Source organism: Coregonus lavaretus (genome assembly GCF_964263955.1).
Source record: "Coregonus lavaretus genome assembly, contig: HAP1_SCAFFOLD_4355, whole genome shotgun sequence".
In the NCBI taxonomy this organism is placed as follows: Eukaryota; Metazoa; Chordata; class Actinopteri; order Salmoniformes; family Salmonidae; genus Coregonus; species Coregonus lavaretus.
Window position 1 is genome coordinate 1,660 of NW_028158595.1, and position 26,953 is coordinate 28,612.

A 26,953-nucleotide genomic window follows, 5' to 3' on the forward strand; every position below is an offset into this window, starting at 1 on the left:
TCGCCGTGTTTGGAGGAAGAAGAAGTATGCGTACAACCCCAAGAACACCATCCCAACCGTGAAGCATGGAGGTGGAAACATCATTCTTTGGGGATGCTTTTCTGCAAAGGGGACAGGACGACTGCACCGTATTGAGGGGAGGATGGATGGGGTCATGTATCGCGAGATCTTGGCCAACAACCTCCTTCCTTCAGTAAGAGCATTGAAGATGGGTCGTGGCTGGGTCTTCCAGCATGACAACGACCCGAAACACACAGCCAGGGCAACTAAGGAGTGGCTCCGTAAGAAGCATCTCAAGGTCCTGGAGTGGCCTAGCCAGTCTCCAGACCTGAACCCAATAGAAAATCTTTGGAGGGAGCTGAAAGTCCGTATTGCCCAGCGACAGCCCCGAAACCTGAAGGATCTGGAGAAGGTCTGTATGGAGGAGTGGGCCAAAATCCCTGCTGCAGTGTGTGCAAACCTGGTCAAGACCTACAGGAAACATATGATCTCTGTAATTGCAAACAAAGGTTTCTGTACCAAATATAAAGTTCTGCTTTTCTGATGTATCAAATACTTATGTCATGCAATAAAATGCAAATTAATTACTTAGAAATCATACAATGTGATTTTCTGGATTTTTGTTTTAGATTCCGTCTCTCAGTTGAAATGTACCTATGATAAAAATTACAGACCTCTACATGCTTTGTAAGTAGGAAAACCTGCAAAATTGGCAGTGTATCAAATACTTGTTCTCCCCAATGTGTGTGTGTATATATATATATATATATATATAAATAATATATATATACTTATTTTATTTATATAAATATTTTATTTTTTTACCCCTTTTTCTCCCCAATTTCGTGGTATCCAATTGGTTGTTACAGTCTTGTCCCATCGCTACAACTCCAGTACGGACACGGGAGAGGCGAAGGTCGAAAGTCGTGCGTCCTCTGAAACACAACCCAACTGAGCCGCACTGCTTCTTGACACAGTGCCCGCTTAACCCGGAAGCCTGCCACACCAATGTGCCGGAGGAAACACTATACACCTGGCGACTGAGTCAGCGTACACTGCGCCCGGCCCGCCACAGGAGTCGCCAGTTTCATTGGGGGGTTTGGAGATGAAAACACCCGCTCTTCTTGGAGATATAAAACCAAAGAGCCATTTCATGCTGATCAAGGATTCTGCTGCTTGCTTGATTTTTCACCCCGCTTCCATGCAGGTCATTTCTTTCTGATGTTTCAGATATTCTGTGCTTCATAATTTTTAACTTGAATAAAATGAATTGGAGTGAGTCACAGAGCTCGTGCATCTCTCTCTGTCTAATGGGGAGACTGCCGAGATTATGGGCCAGATAGCTCTACACATCATTGACCTGACAGGTAGTAATAGGTGAAAGGTTTGTTTTCTTGCTTTAAAAAACATTGTTCGCTTTTCAGCATTGAAGAAAAGCTTCAATTGACAAAGCAATAAAAACAATCAAGCATCCCAGAAAAGTGCTAAAAATAGCCCACATTAACATATGTAGCTTAAGAAACATGGTTCATGAAATGAATAACTTGCTAGTAACAGATGACATTCATATTCTGACAATCTCTGAAACTCACTTAGACAATACCTTTGATGATACAGTGGTAGCAATACAAGGTTATAACATTTACAGAAAAGACAGAAATGCCAACGAGGGCGGTGTTGCGGTCTATATTCAGAACCACATTCCTGTAAAGCTTAGAGATGATCTCATGTTAAATACTGTTGAAGTAATATGGCTACAGGTTCATCTGCCTCACCTAAAGCCCATTCTGGTGGGAAGCTGCTATAGACCACCAAGTGCTAACAGTCAGTATCTGGATAACATGTGTGAAATGCTTGATAACATACACTACCGTTCAAAAGTTTGTGGTCACTTAGAAATGTCCTTCTTTTCGAAAGAAAAGCAATTTTGTTGTCCATTAAAATAACACCAAATTGATCAGAAATAAAGTGTAGACATTGTTAATGTTGTAAATGGCTATTGTAGCTGGAAATGGCTGATTTTTTATGGAATATCTACATAGGCGTACAGAGGCCCATTATCAGCAACCATCAGTCCTGTGTTCCAATGGCACGTTGTGTTTGCTAATCCAAGGTTATCATTTTAAAAGGCTAATTGATCATTAGAAAACCATTTTGCAATTATGTTAGCACAGCTGAAAACTGTTGTGCTGATTAAAGAAGCAATAAAACTGGCCTTCTTGAGACTAGTTGAGTATCTGGAGCATCAGCAATTGTGGGTTCGATTACAGGCTCAAAATGGCAAGAAACAAATAACTTTCTTCTGAAACTCATCAGTCTATTCTTGTTCTGAGAAATGAAGGCTATTCCAATGCGAGAAATTGCCAAGAAACTGAACATCTCGTACAATGCTGTGTACTACTCCCTTCACAGAACAGCGCAAACTGGCTCTAACCAGAATAGAAAGAGGAGTGGGAGGCCCCGGTGCACAACTGAGCAAGAGGACAAATACATTAGTGTCTAGTTTGAGAAACAGACGCCTCACAGGTCCTCAACTGGCAGCTTCATGAAATAGTACCCGCAAAACACCAGTCTCAACGTCAACAGTGAAGATTGGGATGCTGGGATGCTGACCTTCTAGGCAGAGTTGCAAAGAAAAAGGTTAATTCGAGACAGAAAGACAGACAGGTTAATTTGAGACAGAAAGACAGACAGGTTAATTTGAGAGAGACAGGTTAATTCGAGACAAAGAGACAGACAGGTTAATTCGAGACAGAGAGACAGACAGGTTAATTTGAGAGAGAGAGACAGACAGGTTAATTTGAGAGAGAGAGACAGACAGTTTAATTCTAGACAGAGAGACAGACAGGTTATATATAGGAAGAGACAGACAGGCAGACAGACAGACAGACAGGTTAATTCTAGAGAGACAGACAGATTCATTCGAGAGAGAAAGAGAGACAGGTTAATTTGAGAGAGAAAGAGAGACAGGTTAATTCGAGACAGACAGGTTAATTCGAGACAAAGAGACAGACAGGTTAATTCGAGACAGAGAGACATACAGGTTAATTTGAGAGAGAGAGACAGACAGGTTAATTTGAGAGAGAGAGACAGACAGGTTAATTTGAGAGAGAAAGAGAGACAGGTTAATTCGAGACAGACAGGTTAATTCGAGACAAAGAGACATACAGGTTAATTTGAGAGAGAGAGACAGACAGGTTACATCTAGGAAGCGACAGACAGGCAGACAGACAGACAGATAGACAGGTTAATTCCAGACAGAGAGACAGACATTCTAGACAGAGAGACAGGTTAATTCTAGACAGACGGGTTCATTCTAGAGAGACAGACAGGTTAATTATAGGTAGTCTTACTCTCTCTTAGTAAGTCCTGTACATCTCAGAGCTGTGACCCGACAACGCTTGTCTTTTTTAATTTTAATTTTTAATTTTATTTCACCTTTATTTAACCAGGTAAGCCAGTTGAGAACAAGTTCTCATTTACAACTGCGACCTGGCCAAGATAAAGCAAAGCAGTGCGATAAAAACAACAACACAGAGTTACATATGGGGTAAACAAAACATAAAGTCAAAAATACAATAGAAAATATATATACAGTGTGTGCAAATGTAGTAAGTTATGGAGGTAAGGCAATAAATAGGCTATAGTGCAAAATAATTACAATTTGGTATTAACACTGGAGTGATAGATGTGCAGAAGATGATGTGCAGAAGATATTAGAGATACTTGGGTGCAAATTAGCAAAATAAATAACAATATAGGGATGAGGTAGTTGGGTGGGCTAATTACAGATGGGCTGTGTACAGGTGCAGTGATCGGTAAGGTGCTCTGACAACTGATGCTTAAAGTTAGTGAGGGAGATAAGAGTCTCCAGCTTCAGAGATTTTTGCAGTTCGTTCCAGTCATTTGCAGCAGAGAACTGGAAGGAATGGCGGCCAAAGGAGGTGTTGGCTTTGGGGATGACCAGTGAGATATACCTGCTGGAGCGCATACTACGGGTGGGTGTTGCTATGGTGACCAATGAGCTAAGATAAGGCAGGGATTTGCCTAGCAGTGATTTATAGATGACCTGGAGCCAGTGGGTTTGGCAACTAATATGTAGTGAGGGCCAGCCAACGAGAGCGTACAGGTCCCAATGGTGGGTAGTATATGGGGCTTTGGTGACAAAACGGATGGCACTGTGATAGACTACATCCAATTTGCTGAGTAGAGTGTTGGAGGCTATTTTGTAAATGACATCGCCGAAGTCAAGGATCGGTAGGATAGTCAGTTTTACGAGGGCATGTTTGGCAGCATGAGTGAAGGAGGCTTTGTTACGAAATAGGAAGCTGATTCTAGATTTAACTTTGGATTGGAGATGCTTAATGTGAGTCTGGAAGGAGAGTTTACGTTCTAACCAGACACTTAGGTATTTGTAGTTGTCCACATATTCTAAGTCAGACCCGCCGAGAGTAGTGATTCTAGTCAGGCAGGCGGGTGCAAGCAGCGTTCGATTGAAAAGCATGCATTTAGTTTTACTAGTGTTTAAGAGAAGTTGGAGGCTACGGAAGGAGTGCTGTATGGCATTGAAGCTCGTTTGGAGGTTTGTTAACACAGTGTCCAATGAAGGGCCAGATGTATACAAAATGGTGTCGTCTGCGTAGAGGTGGATCTGAGAGTCACCAGCAGCAAGAGCGACATCATTAATATACACAGAGAAAAGAGTCGGCCCAAGAATTGAACCCTGTGGCACCCCCATAGAGACTGCCATAGGTCCAGACAACAGGCCCTCCGATTTGACACATTGAACTCTATCTGAGAAGTAGTTGGTGAACCAGGCGAGGCAGTCATTTGAGAAACCAAGGCTATTTAGTCTGCCAATAAGAATGCGGTGATTGACAGAGTCGAAAGCCTTGGCCAGGTCGATGAAGACGGCTGCGCAGTACTGTCTTTTATCGATCGCGGTTATAATATCGTTTAGGACCTTGAGCGTGGCTGAGGTGCACCCATGACCAGCTCGGAAACCGGATTGCATAGCGGAGAAGGTATGGTGGGATTCGAAATGGTCGGTTATCTGTTTGTTAACTTGGCTTTCAAATACTTTCGAAAGGCAGGGGAGGATGGATATAGGTCTGTAACAGTTTGGATCTAGAGTGTCACCCCCTTTGAAGAGGGGGATGACCGCAGCAGCTTTCCAATCTCTGGGGATCTCAGACGATACGAAAGAGAGGTTGAACAGGCTAGTAATAGGGGTTGCGACAATTTCGGTGGCTAATTTTAGAAAGAAAGGGTCCAGATTGTCTAGCCCAGCTGATTGTTAGGGGTCCAGATTTTTTAGCTGTTTCAGAACAGCAGCTGTCTGAATTTGGGTGAAGGAGAAGCGGGGGGGGCATGGGCAAGTTGCAGCGGAGGGTGCAGAGCTGGTGGCCGGGGTAGGGGTAGGGGTAGCCAGGTGGAAAACATGGTTTAGGGTAGGGGTCTCAATAGTAGATATCACTGCTGGTGGCTGGGGTAGGGGTCTCAATAGTAGATATCACTGCTGGTGGCTGGGGTAGGGGTCTCAATAGTAGATATCACTGCTGGTGGCTGGGGTAGGGGTCTCAATAGTAGATATCACTGCTGGTGGCTGGGGTAGGGGTCTCAATAGTAGATATCACTGCTGGTGGCTGGGGTAGGGGTCTCAATAGTAGATATCACTGCTGGTGGCTGGGGTAGGGGTCTCAATAGTAGATATCACTGCTGCTCTTTTCTAACTACCTTTTATGGGAAAAGTTACATCCCTGCTACACTCTTAAGCTGCCTTTTAACTTCTATTCCTCCAGAATGTATGGGTATGTAACTATAATTGAGTGAATCACAAACAGATGAGTAAATTACGGATTGTGGCTTTAAGGTTTTTCTGAACATCAATGTACATATGTAAATTGATTATATAAAATGTGAAGTACTGAGATCAGTTGAAAATACAAATTGTTTTTCTTTTTTTTTTAACAGTGCATTAAGAGGTGTCTAAAGTAATGAGCATTACATCACATCTCTACTGGTAATGAACAATGTCCGCTCCTGTTGTCTGTCTGTCTGTCACATACAGTTTAATTTACTGAAACGCGTTACTTTCAACATTCTAAACTTGACCCACACTGAAACATCACCGTTTTAGTTGCGTCATGTGACTTAACCCTTTACACTCTGAGGAATTGACCTATATGAAGTAGCCTTCAACTATTAGGTGCTTTTCCTAATCTTTCCTAGCTGTGCCATTTAGGAACTGTGGCCAGCACAAAGCCCTCCATCAACCACAGAGGATGTGCCAGTGTCCAGGATGACGAGCCCTATGAATAATACACAAGGTCGTTGAAGAGAAATGAGGCGCCTGATGAAACCCGGGGTTTATTTGATGTTCACAACAGGTACACTAGAGGTAAGAAGACATTCTCATCTGGCAATATGTATTAAAACCAACAATTTGTTTTTGAATTTGCAGTCAACTATTTGTACTCGTGTATGTTTTGTAAAACTTACAGCACTCTCATAAGAGAACAGTATGTATCTGTAATCTGCAGGCAACAGGTAGCATACATACAGAAAATATTATCTTACAGAAACATATGATGAAGCCCAGCGTATGGTCATCATCATCATCCTCTGTCTTATGGCTGTGGTCCATTATAATCTTCAGACAGAGGAGGATGATGATGACCTCAGCATAGAGGAAGATAAGAGACAGAGGAGGATGATGATGACCTCAGCATAGAGGAAGAGAAAAGGAAGGGAGAACTACCAGTTGTCGAATATGATTTTGAGATCCTTTATGTTCTCAAAACCACATGATAGCCTAAATATCAATCTGCATGAGTTGCTAGATATGTTTGCCAACTGCCTGACTACAATAGCATTTGTTTTGCGTGTAAAAAGCCTGATGTATGTTCAACACCAAAGACACTAATAGCAGATAACCAGTGAGGTTGAAAGTGAGGTTGAAAGTGAGCCAATGGAGAAACCACCAAGGAAGGTCCAAGCCCACAAAGGGACAGAGTTGACCTCCTGCACCAGCCATTAGACCTCCACAGTGTAGCAGAGACACCAGCGAGGGTTGAGCCACTACAGACCATTCAACAGCAGCCTTCGCTGATCGTTAGTGTTACATGAGAGGGAGAAAAATAAATAAAGTTTCCACACTCAAAATATGCTTCTAACAATTCAACTAACGTTTCGGTTGTACCCATTAAATTGTTAGGAGCTTTAGATATTTTAGCAACTTTCTTTATTTGTATATAGTTTACTTTCCGTTAGTTGGCACCTCTACCAACATTTGTGGGTGTGCCCAAGCCTATGCTTTTTACTAGTCATGTGAGGGATAAACCACAACTGGTTGGACATTTAGGGGATTAGGAGAAATGATAACGTGGGGTTAAATGGGTGTTTTTTGCAGCAGCCCTTCATGAGATTTTAACATCATTAGACACACTACAACAACAACAGCTCTTTTATTATTATTATTATTATTATTATTATTTAATTATATATTATTATAATTTTTTACGTATCTATTATTTACTTAACACTTTTTTTTTCTTTCTTAAAACGGCATTGTTGGTTAAGGGCTTGTAAGTAAGCATTTCACTGTAAGGTCTACACCTGTTGTATTCGGCGCATGTGGCCAATACAATTAGATTTGATTTTGCTGCAACTGCAAAGGCTGCAGTTGAATGGTTCAACCCCGTCAGAGGTTCCGGACGTTTCCGGTGACCTTGGGTTTCCGGTGACCTTGCTGGAACACTTGAAGAGAGTGGAGGGAAGGATTGCTGGGCAACCAGACCTAAAATATAACCTGGTATGGGAAGATTTTAAATAATTAAATGCAAATTGTAAAGTAAATCACCCGAAACAAGCCCAGTTCAATCTGACCTGGAACGCCGTTACACCTAAACATGTCCAGCCCCAGGTTCACCATCACCTTGGTGCTTTACCCGTTCTGATGAATAACCCTGTTCTCTAATCAGTATTATCTTCATGACGTACCAGTTTGTTGTCTTTCAGATCACATCTTTTGGACTGGCTGGAGGACTGACCACGAAGGACACTGTGTGGAGAATACTAACAAAACTCCTGACTAATGCCATGAAGAAGAACTGGAAAGGGGCCAATGGGAAGCAGGCTTGCCCTGAAAGGCATAGTTCTCAGTAAGGTTGCTTCAGGGCTACTGCATTGGGAAGACAGGCATAATGTCACAATTTATATGTCTCAATTTATGTCTCTGTCTCTCTGTGTCTCTCTCTGTCTCTGTCTCTCTCTCTCTCTCTCTCTCTCTCTCTCTCTCTCTCTCTCTCTCTCTCTCATTTTTCAAAGGTGCTGTCCGGCAAAACCACCATAGTACTAAAGCTTCTGATGGTGAAATTGAGAAATACATCAAGAGGTGGATGCAGCTCCCCTCTGACCGAGACGGAGGGAGGAAGAAGAGAGGAGAGCAGAAGACCAGAAGACCAGAGGAGAGCAGAAGACCAGAGGAGAGCAGACGACCAATAGAGATGTGATATAATGCTCATTACGTTAGACACCTCTTATTGTTAAAAATGAAGACCAATTGAATTTTTCAACTGTTCTCAGTACTTTACATTTTATATAGCAAATTTTCCCCCAACATCGGACACCCCCTAAATCTAGCTCACCACTGATTTTCAGTGCAATTTATGTAAGTTAAGTTAGGTTTTGAGAGTTTTCAAAAAAGTTATATATGTACACATTTTGTGGGACACGCTGCATATTGTAAAATTAGACTGCGCGACAGACCACACATCATTTAATATCCATCTTTTTACCTCTGAAATATAGCTAACAGATTTTCTAATGTTGCTAGCTTAGTTGCTAAATGTTGATAGAACTGCTAAGACAGCAAAAAGGAAAGAAATTGTAAGCGTTAGATAATACATATCACGAAAACAGCTGCATGTTGTCAAGCTTTACCGTATCAAAATTGGGAGTCCTCTGACGGAGGCGTTTTGCACAATCTGCAAAAATGTATTTGGAACTTTGAACCATGAACTTTTTGACACCTATCACTGTTGGCTATGTTTCATCTTACAACAGCTACATAGAGGCAGTATTTCGTCAAACGTTACAATGTATGCATCAATATTAAACTAATCGGGACACTAATTTTCATTATAGATAACGTCAAACAAAAAACGTGGGTACACTTTCAGTTATTGTGAAAACTTTCATCACCTTTCAATGCCTTAGCTTTGAAATGTAAATGTTTATACATATTCAGGTTGAGTTATCTTTCTAAAATGTGTATAGTATGCCAAGTTATTTAGCTACATGTATTAACACCACAGCATGGAGAAAGTCAAGAGGAAGCAGTGGAGTGAGGTGGACATGTTCCATGCCATGGAGGACTGCGGGGCAGGGATGGCTATCCGCCAGGCTGCCAAGGTTAGGCATCTTTTGTTTTTAGGAGATTACGTGAATGTGAATTTTATCTGCTAGTAACAGTTTTCTTTTCTTATCGACCAAGGTGCATGGTGTACCTCGGCAGACCCTGGCGGACAGGCTGAGCGGCCGGGTGACCCATGGTTGTCGCAGTGGACCGCCCACGTTGCTTGCACCAGAGGATGAAAATTATCTGGTGCAGTACTGTATCTACTGCGCCAGCCATGGGTTCCCCTTCACCAGACAGAGGCTGATGAAATACGCAGACAAAATACGCAGGTATTTGGTGTTCTATGTGTTTATTTATGTAGATTGGTGGACTGACTGTTCGCAATGTGTGTGATGTAAATGTGGATGTGTATGGTGATGCCAAAACAAACATTTTCATCCTGGATGGACAATTATATGTATTCTATTCTATTGTAGGTTTCGGCACCCAGGGGAAACAATCCCGCCACTGGGGAAGCGGTGGGGGGAAATGTACAGGAGGAGCCACAAGAACCTGAGCGTGAGGAGGCCGGACACCCTGGACAGGGGGAGAGCTGAGTGTGCCACACGTCCGACGATGGACACCTTCTTCACTTCTTATGAGAAGCACTTGGAGGAGAGTGGGTTGAGGGAGAAACCAAGACAAATCTATAACTGCGATGAGTCTGGGTTTCGTAGCGACCAGAGCAGGCACAAAGTGCTGGCTCCCCGGGGCGCAAAACACGTGTACCAGCAGGCTCTGGGGACCAAGGAGCACATCACAGTGCTGGCCTGCTTCAACGCAGCTGGGGAGGACGTCCCTCTGTTTATCATCTACCCCAAGTGTTTCCCCGGTGGCCACTACACACTGGGAGGCCCCCCCCCCCCAAGCCTTGGCTAGCGGTGGCTACATTGACGGGGACCTGTTCAGGAAGTGGTTTCTGCACTTCTTTAAGCATGCAGTGAAGGAGCGCCCTCTCCTTCTCCTCTTCGATGGGCACAAGAGCCACATGGACCCGCAGGTGCTCGCGGAGGCACTAAGGGAAGGGGTTATACTTCTTTGTCTTCCACCACACTGCACCCATGTCCTGCAGCCGCTGGACGTGGCATACTTTGGCCCTTTAAAGGCTGAGTTCTCCGAGGTAGCTGGAGACCTTAGCCATTCTGACCACTCCTACATGGTAAACAAATCAGAATTTGCCAGAGTATTCCGCTACCCGTATCAGCGATGCAAGGACATGCGCTATGTGGTGGAAGGGTTTAAGAAGTGTGCCCTCTTCCCTTCTTGACCCTTCAGCCATTGAAGGGTCCTGTTTAATGTTGTCTCGGTCCCTACTGAGTCTCACCACCGCCTCTCCTGGAACCAGCAGCACTGTGCCATCCGTCAGCGCCTCCTCCCCAGTGACCACCTGCTCCAGTCCCAGTCCCTGCTCCAGTCCCAGTCCCTGCTCCAGTCCCTGCTCCAGTCCCAGCCCCTGCTCCAGTCCCTGCTCCAGTCCCAGCCCCTGCTCCAGTCTCAGCCCCTGCTCCAGTCCCAGTCCCTGCTCCAGTCCCAGCCCCTGCTCCAGTCCCAGCCCCTGCTCCAGTCCCTGCTCCAGTCCCAGTCCCTGCTCCAGTCCCAGTCCCTGCTCCAGTCCCAGCCCCTGCTCCAGTCCCAGTCCCTGCTCCAGTCCCAGCCCCTGCTCCAGTCCCTGCTCCAGTCCCTGCTCCAGCCCCAGCCCCTGCTCCAGTCCCAGCCCCTGCTCCAGTCCCAGTCCCTGCTCCAGTCCCAGCCCCTGCTCCAGTCCCAGTCCCTGCTCCAGTCCCAGTCCCTGCTCCAGTCCCAGTCCCTGCTCCAGTCCCAGTCCCTGCTCCAGTCCCAGCCCCTGCTCCAGTCCCAGCCCCTGCTCCAGTCCCTGCTCCAGTCTCAGTCCCTGCTCCAGTCCCTGCTCCAGTCTCAGCCCCTGCTCCAGTCCCAGCCCCTGCTCCAGTCCCAGTCCCTGCTCCAGTCCCAGTCCCTGCTCCAGTCCCAGCCCCTGCTCCAGTCCCTGCTCCAGTCCCAGCCCCTGCTCCAGTCCCAGCCCCTGCTCCAGTCCCTGCTCCAGTCTCAGTCCCTGCTCCAGTCCCAGCCCCTGCTCCAGTCTCAGTCCCTGCTCCAGTCCCAGTCCCTGCTCCAGTCCCAGTCCCTGCTCCAGTCTCAGTCCCTGCTCCAGTCCCTGCTCCAGTCCCAGCCCCTGCTCCAGTCTCAGTCCCTGCTCCAGTCTCAGTCCCTGCTCCAGTCCCATCCCCTGCTCCAGTCCCAGCCTGCTCCAGTCTCAGCCCCTGCTCCAGTCCCAGCCCCTGCTCCAGTCCCAGCCCCTGCTCCAGTCCCAGTCCCTGCTCCAGTCCCAGCCCCTGCTCCAGTCCCAGTCCCTGCTCCAGTCCCAGTCCCTGCTCCAGTCCCTGCTCCAGTCCCAGCCCCTGCTCCAGTCTCAGTCCCTGCTCCAGTCCCAGCCCCTGCTCCAGTCTCAGTCCCTGCTCCAGTCCCAGTCCCTGCTCCAGTCCCAGTCCCTGCTCCAGTCCCAGCCCCTGCTCCAGTCCCTGCTCCAGTCCCAGCCCCTGCTCCAGTCCCAGCCCCTGCTCCAGTCCCTGCTCCAGTCTCAGTCCCTGCTCCAGTCCCAGCCCCTGCTCCAGTCTCAGTCCCTGCTCCAGTCCCAGTCCCTGCTCCAGTCCCAGTCCCTGCTCCAGTCTCAGTCCCTGCTCCAGTCCCTGCTCCAGTCCCAGCCCCTGCTCCAGTCTCAGTCCCTGCTCCAGTCTCAGTCCCTGCTCCAGTCCCATCCCCTGCTCCAGTCCCATCCCCTGCTCCAGTCTCAGCCCCTGCTCCAGTCCCAGCCCCTGCTCCAGTCCCAGCCCCTGCTCCAGTCCCATCCCCTGCTCCAGTCCCAGCCCCTGCTCCAGTCCCATCCCCTGCTCCAGTCCCAGCCCCTGCTCCAGTCCCAGCCCCTGCTCCAGTCCCAGCCCTAGCTCCAGTCCCAGTCCCTGCTCCAGTCCCAGTCCCTGCTCCAGTCCCAGCCCCTGCTCCAGTCCCAGCCCCTGCTCCAGTCCCTGCTCCAGTCCCAGCCCCTGCTCCAGTCCCAGCCCCTGCTCCAGTCCCAGCCCCTGCTCCAGTCCCAGCCCCTGCTCCAGTCCCAGCCCCTGCTCCAGTCCCTGCTCCAGTCCCAGCCCCTGCTCCAGTCCCAGCCCCTGCTCCAGTCCCAGCCCCTGCTCCAGTCCCAGCCCCTGCTCCAGTCCCAGCCCCTGCTCCAGTCCCTGCTCCAGTCCCAGCCCCTGCTCCAGTCCCAGCCCCTGCTCCAGTCCCAGTCCCTGCTCCAGTCCCAGCCCCTGCTCCAGTCCCAGTCCCTGCTCCAGTCCCAGCCCCTGCTCCAGTCCCAGCCCCTGCTCCAGTCCCAGCCCCTGCTCCAGTCCCTGCTCCAGTCCCAGTCCCTGCTCCAGCCCCTGCTCCAGTCCCAGCCCCTGCTCCAGTCCCAGCCCCTGCTCCAGTCCCAGTCCCTGCTCCAGTCCCAGTCCCAGCGCCAGCCCCTGCTCCAGTCCCAGCCCCTGCTCCAGTCCCTGCTCCAGTCCCAGCCCCTGCTCCAGTCCCAGCCCTAGCTCTAGAAAAGTTTACCTCCACAGGTAAACACGTTAAATTACGAAAAAATGACTGTTATCTGTTTTATAAAACAGCAATGTCAAAAAACTAAAATAACTCTCTTTCCATATCTACAGTCCATTGCACCAGCCCTCAAGTCATCTCCACCTCCTCCAAAACCTCTGCAGCTTCCTCCAGAGGTATTGATGTAAACAAGTTGAAAAGGGTTTTCATGCAACATGCTCAGTCTAACACTACTTTTTCTCAAACTGCAGCACAGAAAAGGAAGAGAAAAGCTCCACCGGTCACGTCGGTCACGCCACCCATGGCATTATTTGGTTACAACACTGAATATGTTGGTAAGAACCATTTCTTAAGAGTCCACAGGAGGGCGCACCGGGCTACGCAATGAAAAGTTGACAGGCAAGTCATTATCGGATGGCTGTCGGAAGGCTAGCCAACTAGTCAGTGGTGTCTCTTTTTTCAACAAAAAATTAAACGGATATATCTTGTAATTTAACAAAATAGTAAGGTGGCCAATAACTGGGGACCATATGCCGATAATACGGGATGTATTTATTTGCTAAACCGCTTATCAAAAAGCTGATAATAGTAGTATTTCCACTGAAATGTCAAATAATCGCATAACATTGAAGGCTTGATCACAAGATAACACTGTTGAAGGTAATATATTTCTTAAACGCTGTTGAATATGCCGATAATACGGGGTTCCACGCTACACCACTGGTCAAACGTTTGGACACCCCTTCTCATTCAAGGGTTTTTCTTTATTTTTACTATTTTCTTACATTGTAGAATAATAGTGAAGACATCAAAACACAGATATTACTGCACTGTCGGAGCTAGAAGCACAAGGATTTCGCTACACCCGCAATAACATCTGCTAAACACGTGTATGTGACAAATACAATTTGATTTGATTTGAAAACTATGAAATAACGCATATGGAATCATGTAGTAACCAACAAAGTGTTAAATCTAAATATATTTTATATTTGAGATTCTTCAAATAGCCACCCTTTGAGATTCTTCAAATAGCCACCCTTTGCCTTGATGACAGCTTTGCACACTCTTGGCATTCTCTCAACCAGCTTCACCTGGAATGCTTTTCCAACAGTCTTGAAGGAGTTCCCACATATGCTGAGCACTTGTTGGCTGCTTTTCCTTCACTCTGCGGTCCGACTCATCCCAAACCATCTTAATTTGGTTAGGGTCGGGGGATTGTGGAGGCCAGGTCATCTGATGCAGCACTCCATCACTCTCCTTCTTGGTAAAATAGCCCTTACACAGCCTGGAGGTGTGTTGGGTAATTGTCCTGTTGAAAAACAAATGATAGTCCCATTAAGCCCAAACCAGATGGGATGGCGTATCGCTGCAGAATGCTGTGGTAGCCATGCTGGTTAAGTGTGCCTTGAATTCTAAAGAAATCACAGACAGTGTCACCAGCAAAGCACCCCCACACCAAAACACCTCCTCCTCCATGTTTTACGGTGGGAAATGCACATGCGGAGATCATCCATTCACCCACACTGCGTCTCACAAAGACACGGCGGTTGGAACCAAAAATCTCCAATTTGGACTCCAGGATTGTCGTTTCTCTTTGCTTATTTGAGCTGTTCTTGCCATAATATGGACTTGGTCTTTTACCAAATAGGGCTATCTTCTGTATACCCCCTACCTTGTTACAACACAACTGTTTGGCTCAAACGCATTAAGAAGGAAAGAAATTCCACAAAATTAACTTTTAAGAAAGCACACCTGTTAATTGAAATGCATTCCAGGTGACTACCTCATGAAGCTGGTTGAGAGAATGCCAAGAGTGTGCAAAGCTGTCATCAAGGCAAATATATATATTTGTTTAACACTTTTTTGGTTACTAGATGATTCCATATGTGTTATTTCATAGTTTTGACGTCTGGACATCTGAGCTGTTGTGGAATAGGACCATCATTGTGAGATATTTCCACATGGTCCTTCACCACAGCCATCAGAGGGTCAAACTCTGACATCTGTCTTATAACTTGAAACCATTTTTTAAACCTAAGAAGTTTTGAAAAAGAAACCCTGAGATAATATTCATCACTTAGATGTATAAGGCCATGCACATAATGTCTGTCTTATAACTTGAAACCATTTTTCTCTTTACTATAAAACTGGCCAAAATGCGCTTCAAAAGACATTAGTAAAGTATATATTATTAGTATATTGGCACTAGTAAAGTATATATTATTAGTATATTGGCACTAGTAAAGTATATATTATTAGTATATTGACACTAGTAAAGTATATATTATTAGTATATTGACACTAGTAAAGTATATATTATTAGTATATTGACACTAGTAAAGTATATATTATTAGTATATTGACACTAGTAAAGTATATATTATTAGTATATTGACACTAGTAAAGTATATATTAATAGTATATTGGCACTAGTAAAGTATATATTATTAGTATATTGACACTAGTAAAGTATATATTATTAGTATATTGACACTAGTAAAGTATATACTATTAGTATATTGACACTAGTAAAGTATATACTATTAGTATATTGACACTAGTAAAGTATATACTATTAGTATATTGACACTAGTAAAGTATATACTATTAGTATATTGACACTAGTAAAGTATATACTATTAGTATATTGACACTAGTAAAGTATATATTATTAGTATATTATTGTTATTCTCAGACCATGTTACAATTATATTTCAAAATGGCCCCATGGCAAAGTTGATACTGCAGTGAGATTTCAAAACTTGTAAAACCATGACCAGAGAGAGATTGATGTCAATGGTATTGGTTGTAGTGAAAGGCTAGTTTTTAGTTACAGGCCAGTTTGAGTCACAGGCCATGCTGCAGCTGGTCTGATGTGGGCTCTGATGTCGTGGACGTGGGCTCTGATGTCGTGGATGTGGGCTCTGCTCCCTACTCCCTATGTGATTTTTTGAATGAATTGTAATATCTTTCCTGTTAAAATAATAAAATACAATTCTGAGTAATGAGTATATGTCTACTTGTTCATTATTTAAGGTTGTTATAGCTGTTTGTATTTTGATATAGTGTAATGCAACTGAATTGAAAACTATCTGGGGTGGATGGGTAATATTAATATGAATTTCATCGGCAGTGTCGGTTTAGTTCTGGCAGAAGAAGAAATCAACCCGATGTACTCTGGTCGATTCTGGGCAGTCTTTCAATATGACGTATAATGTCGCACCGAAATATGGTTGGATTGGGCCAAAACCTCTTTGCTAGCTGGGATTTGACCTAACCCAAACTTAATGCAAATGTCACTTAAACATGAATGTTGAGACAATTATTTTTCGTATATCATCAATAAATACACATAATAACACTTTTATACTGTTGTGTATAGGACTTTTATTTTGAACAATACCGAAATTCCGTGACCCGGAAGTCATTTTATAGTGCTGCTGACGAGACGCTGTTGGAGATGCGGAAGTAGACAGTTGTAGCAATTAGCCACCTAATTATTTACTAAACTGAACATTTACTTGATAAAGACAACGATAAATAGGCCCTGAATTTCATGATATACTCGTTGATACATATTTGTTGGTGAAAACTACAGATTTCCTCGCGCAACCAGCTGAGAATTTGAAAACAACCGAACGTAAGTTAGTTTTGCTAAGCTAGCTACTGTTAGAACAGCTGGTAAATCAATCTTGACCCTGCAATTCATGTTTTTCAGTATGGGATGATGGTGAAACATGTCTAGTTAGCATACATCAAGTGTATGGGTAACTTCAAATCGGTCATGTCTAGCTAGCAAGTCGCCCATTGAGGTTAACTTCACATCGGTCACGGCTAGCTAACTAGCTAGTTAGCAGCCCAAACATGATATGGAGAAATCAGGGCCAACTAAACTTGGCTAGCGACAGATTCAGCATGCTCAGACGTTTCTGTTGACTAGCTAGTCCAAAATTGTGGGGGGAAAAAAAGCACTAATGTTTATGCACATAATACTTAATATACATAAGAATACTTAATTGTGGACACTTTATAACAGTGTGTGTCATCAGGGAGAGGCTGTTGTCCGTATGTCGCGCAGGGAGAGTCGAGTGGTGACGAACTGGTTCCTACTGAGCCCTTCCCAGCAGGAGCGTCACCCCAGAAATCTGTGGAGCAACGGATGGCTGGGGGTCGGTCCGGAGGGGTTGGAGAATTTTTCAAACACCTAAAACAACTTTTTCATGAAATCTACCCATACGGAAATATAATATATTTCAATATAAACTGAACAAAAATATAAACACAAAATGCAACAATTTCAAAGATTTTACTGCGTTACAGTTCATATAAAGAAATCAGTCAATTGAGCTCCTGCCCAAGTCAAGCACTGCCAATACATACATCTATCCACATTTGGCGGGTGTTAATTAATAATATATAATTATATAAAATTATTATTATTATTATTAAAATTAACCACCCGCCAAATGTGGATAGATTTAGGTATTGGCAGTGCTTGACTTGGGCAGTTCACTGGAGCGGAGTACCAGCACCTCAAATGTTCTACTGCTTGAGCTCCTGTTCCTCTTATAGAATATTAGCTCAAAAGTATTGTGGAGCTCCTGCACCTAAATATAAAGAGGACCGGCACCCAATATGATTACCTGCGTCTATTTCAGTCAAAATCAAGCACTGGGTATTGGTGGGTAAGAATGTCTATTTTACCAGCCACGTTGGCGGGTGGTCAAATTGCAGTGCTCTACAGTGTGAGCATTACATTTGCGAATGAAAATGGTCAAAAGTCAAGTATGAGCACGTGTGAGTTGAGATTTATTGTAGAAAAATGCAGCAGTAGCTGTTTTTCAATGTATTTCTGCTGTTTTATTTCATAGCTGATAATCACACAAAGAAATACGAATCCTACATCCCACCTCAGGCAACAACATTGACTGGCAGGAGAGCTGTGTGCTCTGAGTGAAGTGCTAATAGATTCATTTTTGAAAGCGGTGAGCACAGGCATAAAGGCTGGTTGAAGCATTTTTACATTTTAGTCATTTAGCAGACGCTCTTATCCAGAGCGACTTACAGGAGCAATTAGGGTTAAGTGCCTTGCTCAAGGGCACATCGACAGATCTTTCACCTAGTCGGCTCGGGGATTAGAACCAGCGACCTTTCGGTTACTGGCACAACGCTCTTACCCACTAAGCTACCTGAGCGGTGTGCACAGGCATAAAGGCTGGTCGAAGCGGTGAATCAGCTCAATATGTAGTGTGATTAGTGACATTTACCATTAAACCAAACAACATTACCACCGCAAAACACAATACAGTGTGTGTTTGGGACTTTTACCATTGAAGACCATTAGATACCATAACATTGAAACCATTTAGAACTGCTGTAACCTAATGGTTTGCTTGTTCACCAGGAATGGTCAGGAACAGTAATGAATCCAGACCTTTTTTGAAGGGAATAAACCACACACAAAGGTGCCGTTTCCTGGACACAGATTAAGCATAAAAGAAGGACAAACGGATTTGCTTTCATGGAGGACTGGCTTGAATAGTGAGGATGACCACACCATGTATTTTCATCATGAACCAAATCTATTGGTTTTCTACCCAAAGTTGCAAAGGAAATGTGATCTATTTGATAAACACAAGAGACCAGCAAAATAGATAAAATAGTAGAGCAGGAACAGCAGCATCTAGTGGTCAAAACCTGGTACTGTCACACTACTTTATGGTAAATAATGCAAGCAACTTCAATTAATATTTCCTCTCAACAGGGGAAAATACATCACCAGATTCACAGGGAATACATTTGATCGTATAGAAGCAAAACTCCAAGCCACAGCTTCATAGAGAACTCATACCACAGCTTCATAGAGAACTCATACCACAGCTTCATAGAGAACTCATACCACAGCTTCATAGAGAACTCATACCACAGCTTCATAGAGAACTCCTACCACAGCTTCATAGAGAACTCCTACCACAGCTTCATAGAGAACTCCTACCACAGCTTCATAGAGAACTCATACCACAGCTTCATAGAGAACTCATACCACAGCTTCATAGAGAACTCATACCACAGCTTCATAGAGAACTCATACCACAGCTTCATAGAGAACTCATACCACAGCTTCATAGAGAACTCATACCACAGCTTCATAGAGAACTCATACCACAGCTTCATAGAGAACTCCAAGCCACAGCTTCATAGAGAACTCATGCCACAGCTTCATAGAGAACTCATACCACAGCTTCATAGAGAACTCATACCACAGCTTCATAGAGAACTCATACCACAGCTTCATAGAGAACTCATACCACAGCTTCATAGAGAACTCCAAGCCACAGCTTCATAGAGAACTCATACCACAGCTTCATAGAGAACTCATACCACAGCTTCATAGAGAACTCATACCACAGCTTCATAGAGAACTCATACCACAGCTTCATAGAGAACTCATACCACAGCTTCATAGAGAACTCATACCACAGCTTCATAGAGAACTCATACCACAGCTTCATAGAGAACTCATACCACAGCTTCATAGAGAACTCCTACCACAGCTTCATAGAGAACTCCTACCACAGCTTCATAGAGAACTCCTACCACAGCTTCATAGAGAACTCCTACCACAGCTTCATAGAGAACTCATACCACAGCTTCATAGAGAACTCATGCCACAGCTTCATAGAGAACTCATACCACAGCTTCATAGAGAACTCATACCACAGCTTCATAGAGAACTCATACCACAGCTTCATAGAGAACTCATACCACAGCTTCATAGAGAACTCCAAGCCACAGCTTCATAGAGAACTCCAAGCCACAGCTTCATAGAGAACTCATACCACAGCTTCATAGAGAACTCATACCACAGCTTCATAGATAACTCATACCACAGCTTCATAGAGAACTCATACCACAGCTTCATAGAGAACTCATACCACAGCTTCATAGAGAACTCATACCACAGCTTCATAGAGAACTCATACCACAGCTTCATAGAGAACTCATACCACAGCTTCATAGAGAACTCATACCACAGCTTCATAGAGAACTCATACCACAGCTTCATAGAGAACTCATACCACAGCTTCATAGAGAACTCATACCACAGCTTCATAGAGAACTCCAAGCCACAGCTTCATAGAGAACTCCAAGCCACAGCTTCATAGAGAACTCATACCACAGCTTCATAGAGAACTCATACCACAGCTTCATAGAGAACTCATACCACAGCTTCATAGAGAACTCATACCACAGCTTCATAGAGAACTCATACCACAGCTTCATAGAGAACTCATACCACAGCTTCATAGAGAACTCCATACCACAGCTTCATAGAGAACTCATACCACAGCTTCATAGAGAACTCATACCACAGCTTCATAGAGAACTCATACCACAGCTTCATAGAGAACTCATACCACAGCTTCATAGAGAACTCATACCACAGCTTCATAGAGAACTCATACCACAGCTTCATAGAGAACTCATACCACAGCTTCATAGAGAACTCATACCACAGCTTCATAGAGAACTCATACCACAGCTTCATAGAGAACTCATACCACAGCTTCATAGAGAACTCATACCACAGCTTCATAGAGAACTCATACCACAGCTTCATAGAGAACTCATACTCTATGCTGATTGTTGGGGTGGGAGTGGGGTGGCTTTAGACATTTTCTGGGGATTCTTCATGTCTTCCTCATTGGTAGGAACAAGTTTGGTCCAAATCGAATGTTTGGTACTATATTGAATATAATCTGAATCCAATCAATTACAATTTGGCAATTTGGGTGCAATCAATTAGCTTATGTTCTCAGATATAAAATTACATTTCAACAAAAATAATGTTTCAGGATGCCAATCTAACTACAGAAACTATTTCAGAACAATCTGAGATGGTGGGTGTCATGGCTGGCTGAAATAACCTGGAACGACTCATAGGCTGCTATCCTGGTCAGAATATAATCTAGTGGGACTAATATGCCAGCAACACAGAAACAGCTGGTGACCAATACTACAAAGTTACTTCTCCCAGGCACATCGAAATAAACAACTTTTCCAGGTTTTATCCAAGCGCTATGCTGCTGTTGCTGCCAGCTAGCCAGCGTACATTAGCTAGCTGGGAAGGGCTCATCAGGACTGAACTCAATCCATTCGTCTCCACGTGACTCGCAGCTGCGCGACATACGTGTGCTGCGCGACATCCTGAGTGGCGCAGTGGTCTAAGGCACTGCATCGCAGTGCTAACTGTGCCACTAGAGATCCTGGTTAGAATCCAGGCTCTGTCGTAGCCGGCCGTGACCGGGAGACTCATGGGCGGTGCACAATTGGCCCAGCGTCGTCCAGGGTAGGGGAGGGAATGGCCGGCAGGGATGTAGCTCAGTTGATAGAGCATGGCGTTTGCAACGCCAGGGTTGTGGGTTTGATTCCCACGGGGGGCCAGTATAAAATAAAAAATGTATTCACTAACTGTAAGTCGCTCTGGATAAGAGCGTCTGCTAAATGACTAAAATGTAAATGTAAATGTAATACGTCATCAATTTGGGCACCAGGAGTGTCCGTATAGCCTGTCCCGTGTCGTCATGCCATGGTTTGTTGTCACCAGGAGAGACTCACTTCTTCACTGACTAATGAACGCTTAATCACGTTACAATTGGGCTGCCTGTGTAAACGCATCCAATGTGATTTTACAGTATCATATTTTAAGTTTTCATTAGTCAGTGAAGAACAAAGTCTCTCCTTTGGGCGCGTTCCGATGCTTAGACTTTGCTGAAACCTAGCAGATCTTACAACGCCTGGATAGATATTTTAAGTATCAGCTAACCACATCACGTTATAGCATTTCGCCAGTCTGACACAGTCGATGACATGGCACGCAACCATTGGTTGTTGCCTCGCCTTAGCTGTGGAACGCGCCCTCCGTGACAAGTGCTAATGGAAACTAGAGCTTAATCAATACATTTGATTGATTAACTGAACTCCCTGTCAGGTCTGTAGGTGAGGTGGGTGGAACCCCAGCGAGCCGACCCGATAGCCAGCTGGTCAAAAATAGTGCACTATATATAGGGTGCAATTTCTGAAGCAGACTAACAATGGTTTGATTTCCTGTCAGGTGTGTAGGGAGAAAGTTCCGGATGGCGGACCACACTGATGTCAGCCTGCCCCCTGAAGACCGTGTCCGTGCCCTGACCAAGAAGGGCAGCTCTGTGGACGTGAACGAGGATGTTCCCCCCCGGAGGTACTTCAGGTCCGGCATGGAGATGATCCGCATGGCCAACATCTACACTGAGGAGGGGAACACCGAGCACGCCTTCGTACTCTACAACAAGTACATCACGTAAGTTGAGTTGGTGAAACGTGTTCCTCTGTAGCTCAGCTGGTAGAGCACGGCGGTTGTAACGCCAGGGTAGTGGGTTCGATCCCCGGGACCACCCATACGTAAAAATGTATGCACACATGACTGTAAGTGGCTTTGGATAAAAGCGTCTGCTAAATGGCATATAATAATTAATATGAAGTTAATATAGGCTACCCACACCTAGGTAGGTAGGTCCGGGACACATCCGGTGAACAGGTCAGGGAGCCGCAGCACAAGCAGGTGGACTGGGGACAATCAATCAATCAATCAATCAAATAATAATCACAGTGGTTGTAGAGGTTGCAACAGGTCAGTACATCAGGAGTAAATGTCACTTGGCTTTTCATAGCCGGCCATTTAGAGGTTGAAATAGCAGGTGCGGTAGAGAGAGGGAGAGTTGAAAACAGCAGGTCTGGGACATGGTAGCACGTCCGGTGAACAGGTCAGGGTTCCATAGCCGCAGGCAGAAGAGTGGAAACTGGAGCAGCAGCACGACCAGGTGGACTGGGGACGGCCAGGAGTCATCAGGCCAGGTAGTCCTGAGGCATGGTCCTAGGGCTCAGGTCCTCCGGGAGGGGAGGGAGAGAGAGAGAGAATTAGAGGGATCATACTTAAATTCACACAGGACACCGGATGAGACAGGAGAATAACACCAGATATAACAGACTGACCCTAGCCCCCCGGCACATAGACTATTGCAGCATAGATAATGGAGGCTGAGACGGGGGGAGGTCGGGGGACACTGTGGCCCCGTCCGACGATACCCCCGGACAGGGCCAACCAGGCAGCATATAACCCCACCCACTTTGCCAAAGCACAGCCCCCACACCACCAGAGGGATATCAACAGACCACCAACCTACTACCCTGAGACAAGGCTGAGTATAGCCCACCAACCTACTACCCTGAGACAAGGCTGAGTATAGCCCACCAACCTACTACCCTGAGACAAGGCTGAGTATAGACCACCAACCTACTACCCTGAGACAAGGCTGAGTATAGCCCACCAACCTACTCTGAGACAAGGCTGAGTATAGCCCACCAACCTACTACCCTGAGACAAGGCTGAGTATAGCCCACCAACCTACTACCCTGAGACAAGGCTGAGTATAGCCCACCAACCTACTACCCTGAGACAAGGCCGAGTATAGCCCACCAACCTACTACCCTGAGACAAGGCTGAGTATAGCCCACCAACCTACTACCCTGAGACAAGGCTGAGTATAGACCACCAACCTACTACCCTGAGACAAGGCTGAGTATAGCCCACCAACCTACTACCCTGAGACAAGGCTGAGTATAGCCCACCAACCTACTACCCTGAGACAAGGCTGAGTATAGACCACCAACCTACTACCCTGAGACAAGGCTGAGTATAGCCCACCAACCTACTACCCTGAGACAAGGCTGAGTATAGCCCACCAACCTACTACCCTGAGACAAGGCTGAGTATAGCCCACCAACCTACTACCCTGAGACAAGGCTGAGTATAGCCCACCAACCTACTACCCTGAGACAAGGCCGAGTATAGCCCACCAACCTACTACCCTGAGACAAGGCTGAGTATAGCCCACCAACCTACTACCCTGAGACAAGGCTGAGTATAGCCCACCAACCTACTACCCTGAGACAAGGCTGAGTATAGCCCACCAACCTACTACCCTGAGACAAGGCTGAGTAAAGCCCACAAAGATCTCCTCCACTGCACGAGCCGAGGAGGAAGATCACGTCAGTGACTCAACCCACTCAAATCGAGTATAGCTCAATAAAGCCTGGCACGACGTGACGCACCCCTCCTAGGGACGGCATGGAAGAGCACTAGTAAGCCAGTGACTCAGCCCCCGTAACAGGGTCAGAGGCAGAGGATCCCAGTGGAGAGAGGGGAGCCGGCCAGACAGAAACAGTCACTCCAGTGCCTTACTGGTCACCTTCGCACCCCTGGGCCAGACTACACTCAATCATAGGACCTACTGAAGAGATGAGTCTTCAGGAAAGACTTAAAGGTCGAGACCGAGTCTGCGTCTCTCACATGGATAGGCAGACCATTCCATGAAAATGGAGCTCTATAGGAGAAAGCCCTGCCTCCAGCTGTTTATATTAGAAATTCTAGGGACAATAAGGAGGCCTGCGTCTTGTGACCGTAGCGTACGGGTAGGTATGTACGGCAGAACCAAATCAGAGAGATAGGTAGGAGCAAGTCCATATAATGCTTTGTAGGTTAGCAGTAAAACCTTGAAATCAGCCCTAGCCTTAACAGGAAGCCAGTGTAGAGAGGCTAGCACTGGAGTAATATGATCAAGTTTTTTGGGTTGTAGTCAAGATTCTAGCAGCTGCGTTTAGCACTAACTGAAGTTTATTCAGTGCTTTATCCGGGTAGCCGGAGAGAAGAGCATTGCAGTAGTCTAATCTAGAAGTGACAAAAGCATGGATTAGCTTTTCTGCATCATTTCTGTACCAAACGTTTCAGATTTCTGCAACGTTACGAAGATGTGTTTCTGTTTGTCATAATGTTTCTATTCAGGCTGTTCATTGAGAAGCTTCCTAAACACAGAGACTACAAAACAGCCAACATTCCAGAGAAGAAGGACACCTTGAAGGTAGGATTCTAGATTCTAATGCGTAGTGTTCTAGGACAGTGTTTCCCAACCCTGGTCCACCAGTACCCCCCCCCCCCAACAACCCAACCCTGGTCCACCAGTACCCCCCAACAACCCAACCCTGGTCCTCCAGTATCCCCCCCCCCCCAACAACCCAACCCTGGTCCACCAGTACCCCCCAACAACCCAACCCTGGTCCACCAGTACCCCCCAACAACCCAACCCTGGTCCACCAGTACCCCCCAACAACCCAACCCTGGTCCTCCAGTATCCCCCCCCCCCCCCCCCCCCCCCCAACAACCCAACCCTGGTCCACCAGTACCCCCCAACAACCCAACCCTGGTCCACCAGTACCCCCCAACAACCCAACCCTGGTCCACCAGTACCCCCCAACAATCCAACCCTGATCCACTAGTATCCCCCCCAACAACCCAACCCTGGTCCTCCAGTATCCCCCCCAACAACCCAACCCTGGTCCTCCAGTACCCCCCAACAACCCAACCCTGGTCCACCAGTACCCCCCAACAACCCAACCCTGGTCCTCCAGTATCCCCCCCCCCCCCCCCCCCCAACAACCCAACCCTGGTCCACCAGTACCCCCCAACAACCCAACCCTGGTCCACCAGTACCCCCCAACAACCCAACCCTGGTCCACCAGTACCCCCCAACAATCCAACCCTGATCCACTAGTATCCCCCCCAACAACCCAACCCTGGTCCTCCAGTATCCCCCCCAACAACCCAACCCTGGTCCTCCAGTATCCCCCCCCAACAACCCAACCCTGGTTCTCCAGTACCCTCCAACAACCCAACCCTGATCCACTAGTATCCCCCCCCAACAATCCAACCCTGGTCCTCCACTACCCCCCCCAACAACCCAACCCTGATCCTCCAGTATCCCCCCCAACAACCCAACCCTGATCCTCCAGTACCCCCCAACAACCCAACCCTGGTCCTCCAGGTCCTCCAGTATCCCCCAACAACCCAACCCTGATCCTCCAGTATCCCCCCCAACAATCCAACCCTGATCCACTAGTATCCCCCCCAACAACCCAACCCTGATCCACTAGTATCCCCCCCAACAACCCAACCCTGATCCTCCAGTATCCCCCCCAACAACCCAACCCTGATCCTCCAGTATCCCCCCCCAACAACCCAACCCTGGTCCTCCAGGTCCTCCAGTATCCCCCAACAACCCAACCCTGATCCACTAGTATCCCCCCCAACAACCCAACCCAACCCTGATCCACTAGTATCCCCCCCAACAACCCAACCCAACCCTGATCCTCCAGTATCCCCCCCAACAACCCAACCCTGATCCACTAGTATCCCCCCCCAACAACCCAACCCTGATCCACTAGTATCCCCCCCCAACAACCCAACCCTGATCCTCCAGTATCCCCCCCCAACATCCCAACCCTGGTCCTCCAGGTCCTCCAGTATCCCCCAACAACCCAACCCTGATCCACTAGTACCCCCCCCAACATCCCAACCCTGGTCCTCCACACTGCTCTAGGACCTCTACGGTTCTCTGTTTTGATGTGACATGCTCTCATCTGTCCCAACAGAGACTGAAGGAGGTGGCCTTCCCTCAAGCAGAGGTGCTGAAGAAGGCTCTTCTCAAGATATATGAGCAGGAGCATGCACAGTATCTCATCAAAAAGGTAAGAAGGCTCCTGCCCACCCAACTATATACCCCCAGTAGAGCCCTCTGTCCACCCCTGTAGACCTTCCTGCCCACCCAACTATATACCCCCAGTAGAGCCCTCTGTCCACCCCTGTAGACCTTCCTGCCCACCCAACTATATACCCCCAGTAGAGCCCTCTGTCCACCCCTGTAGACCTTCCTGCCCATTTTACAACTATATACCCCCAGTAGAGCCCTCTGTCCACCCCTGTATACCTTCCTGCCCACCCAACTATATACCCCCAGTAGAGCCCTCTGTCCACCCCTGTAGACCTTCCTGCCCACCCAACTATATACCCCCAGTAGAGCCCTCTGTCCA

At 46.4% G+C, this 26,953-nt stretch overlaps 1 protein-coding gene across 2 annotated transcripts in view; it reads left to right on the forward strand.

Annotated features, from left to right (window-relative positions):
• Nucleotides 1-16,422: 16,422 nt before the first annotated feature.
• Nucleotides 16,423-26,953, forward strand: part of LOC311123784 (STAM-binding protein-like A) — a 31,362-nt gene continuing 20,831 nt past the window's right edge. The window contains exons 1-4 of one of the 2 annotated variants that reach the window (XM_084198015.1): nt 16,423-16,631; nt 22,107-22,331; nt 24,873-24,948; nt 26,516-26,611. In XM_084198015.1, the coding sequence (XP_084054141.1) occupies nt 22,129-22,331; nt 24,873-24,948; nt 26,516-26,611 (375 nt within the window). In that variant the 5' untranslated portion in view covers nt 16,423-16,631; nt 22,107-22,128. The remainder of the gene's footprint in view (nt 16,632-22,106; nt 22,332-24,872; nt 24,949-26,515; nt 26,612-26,953) is intronic. The other variant, XM_084198016.1, reaches the window with a different exon arrangement.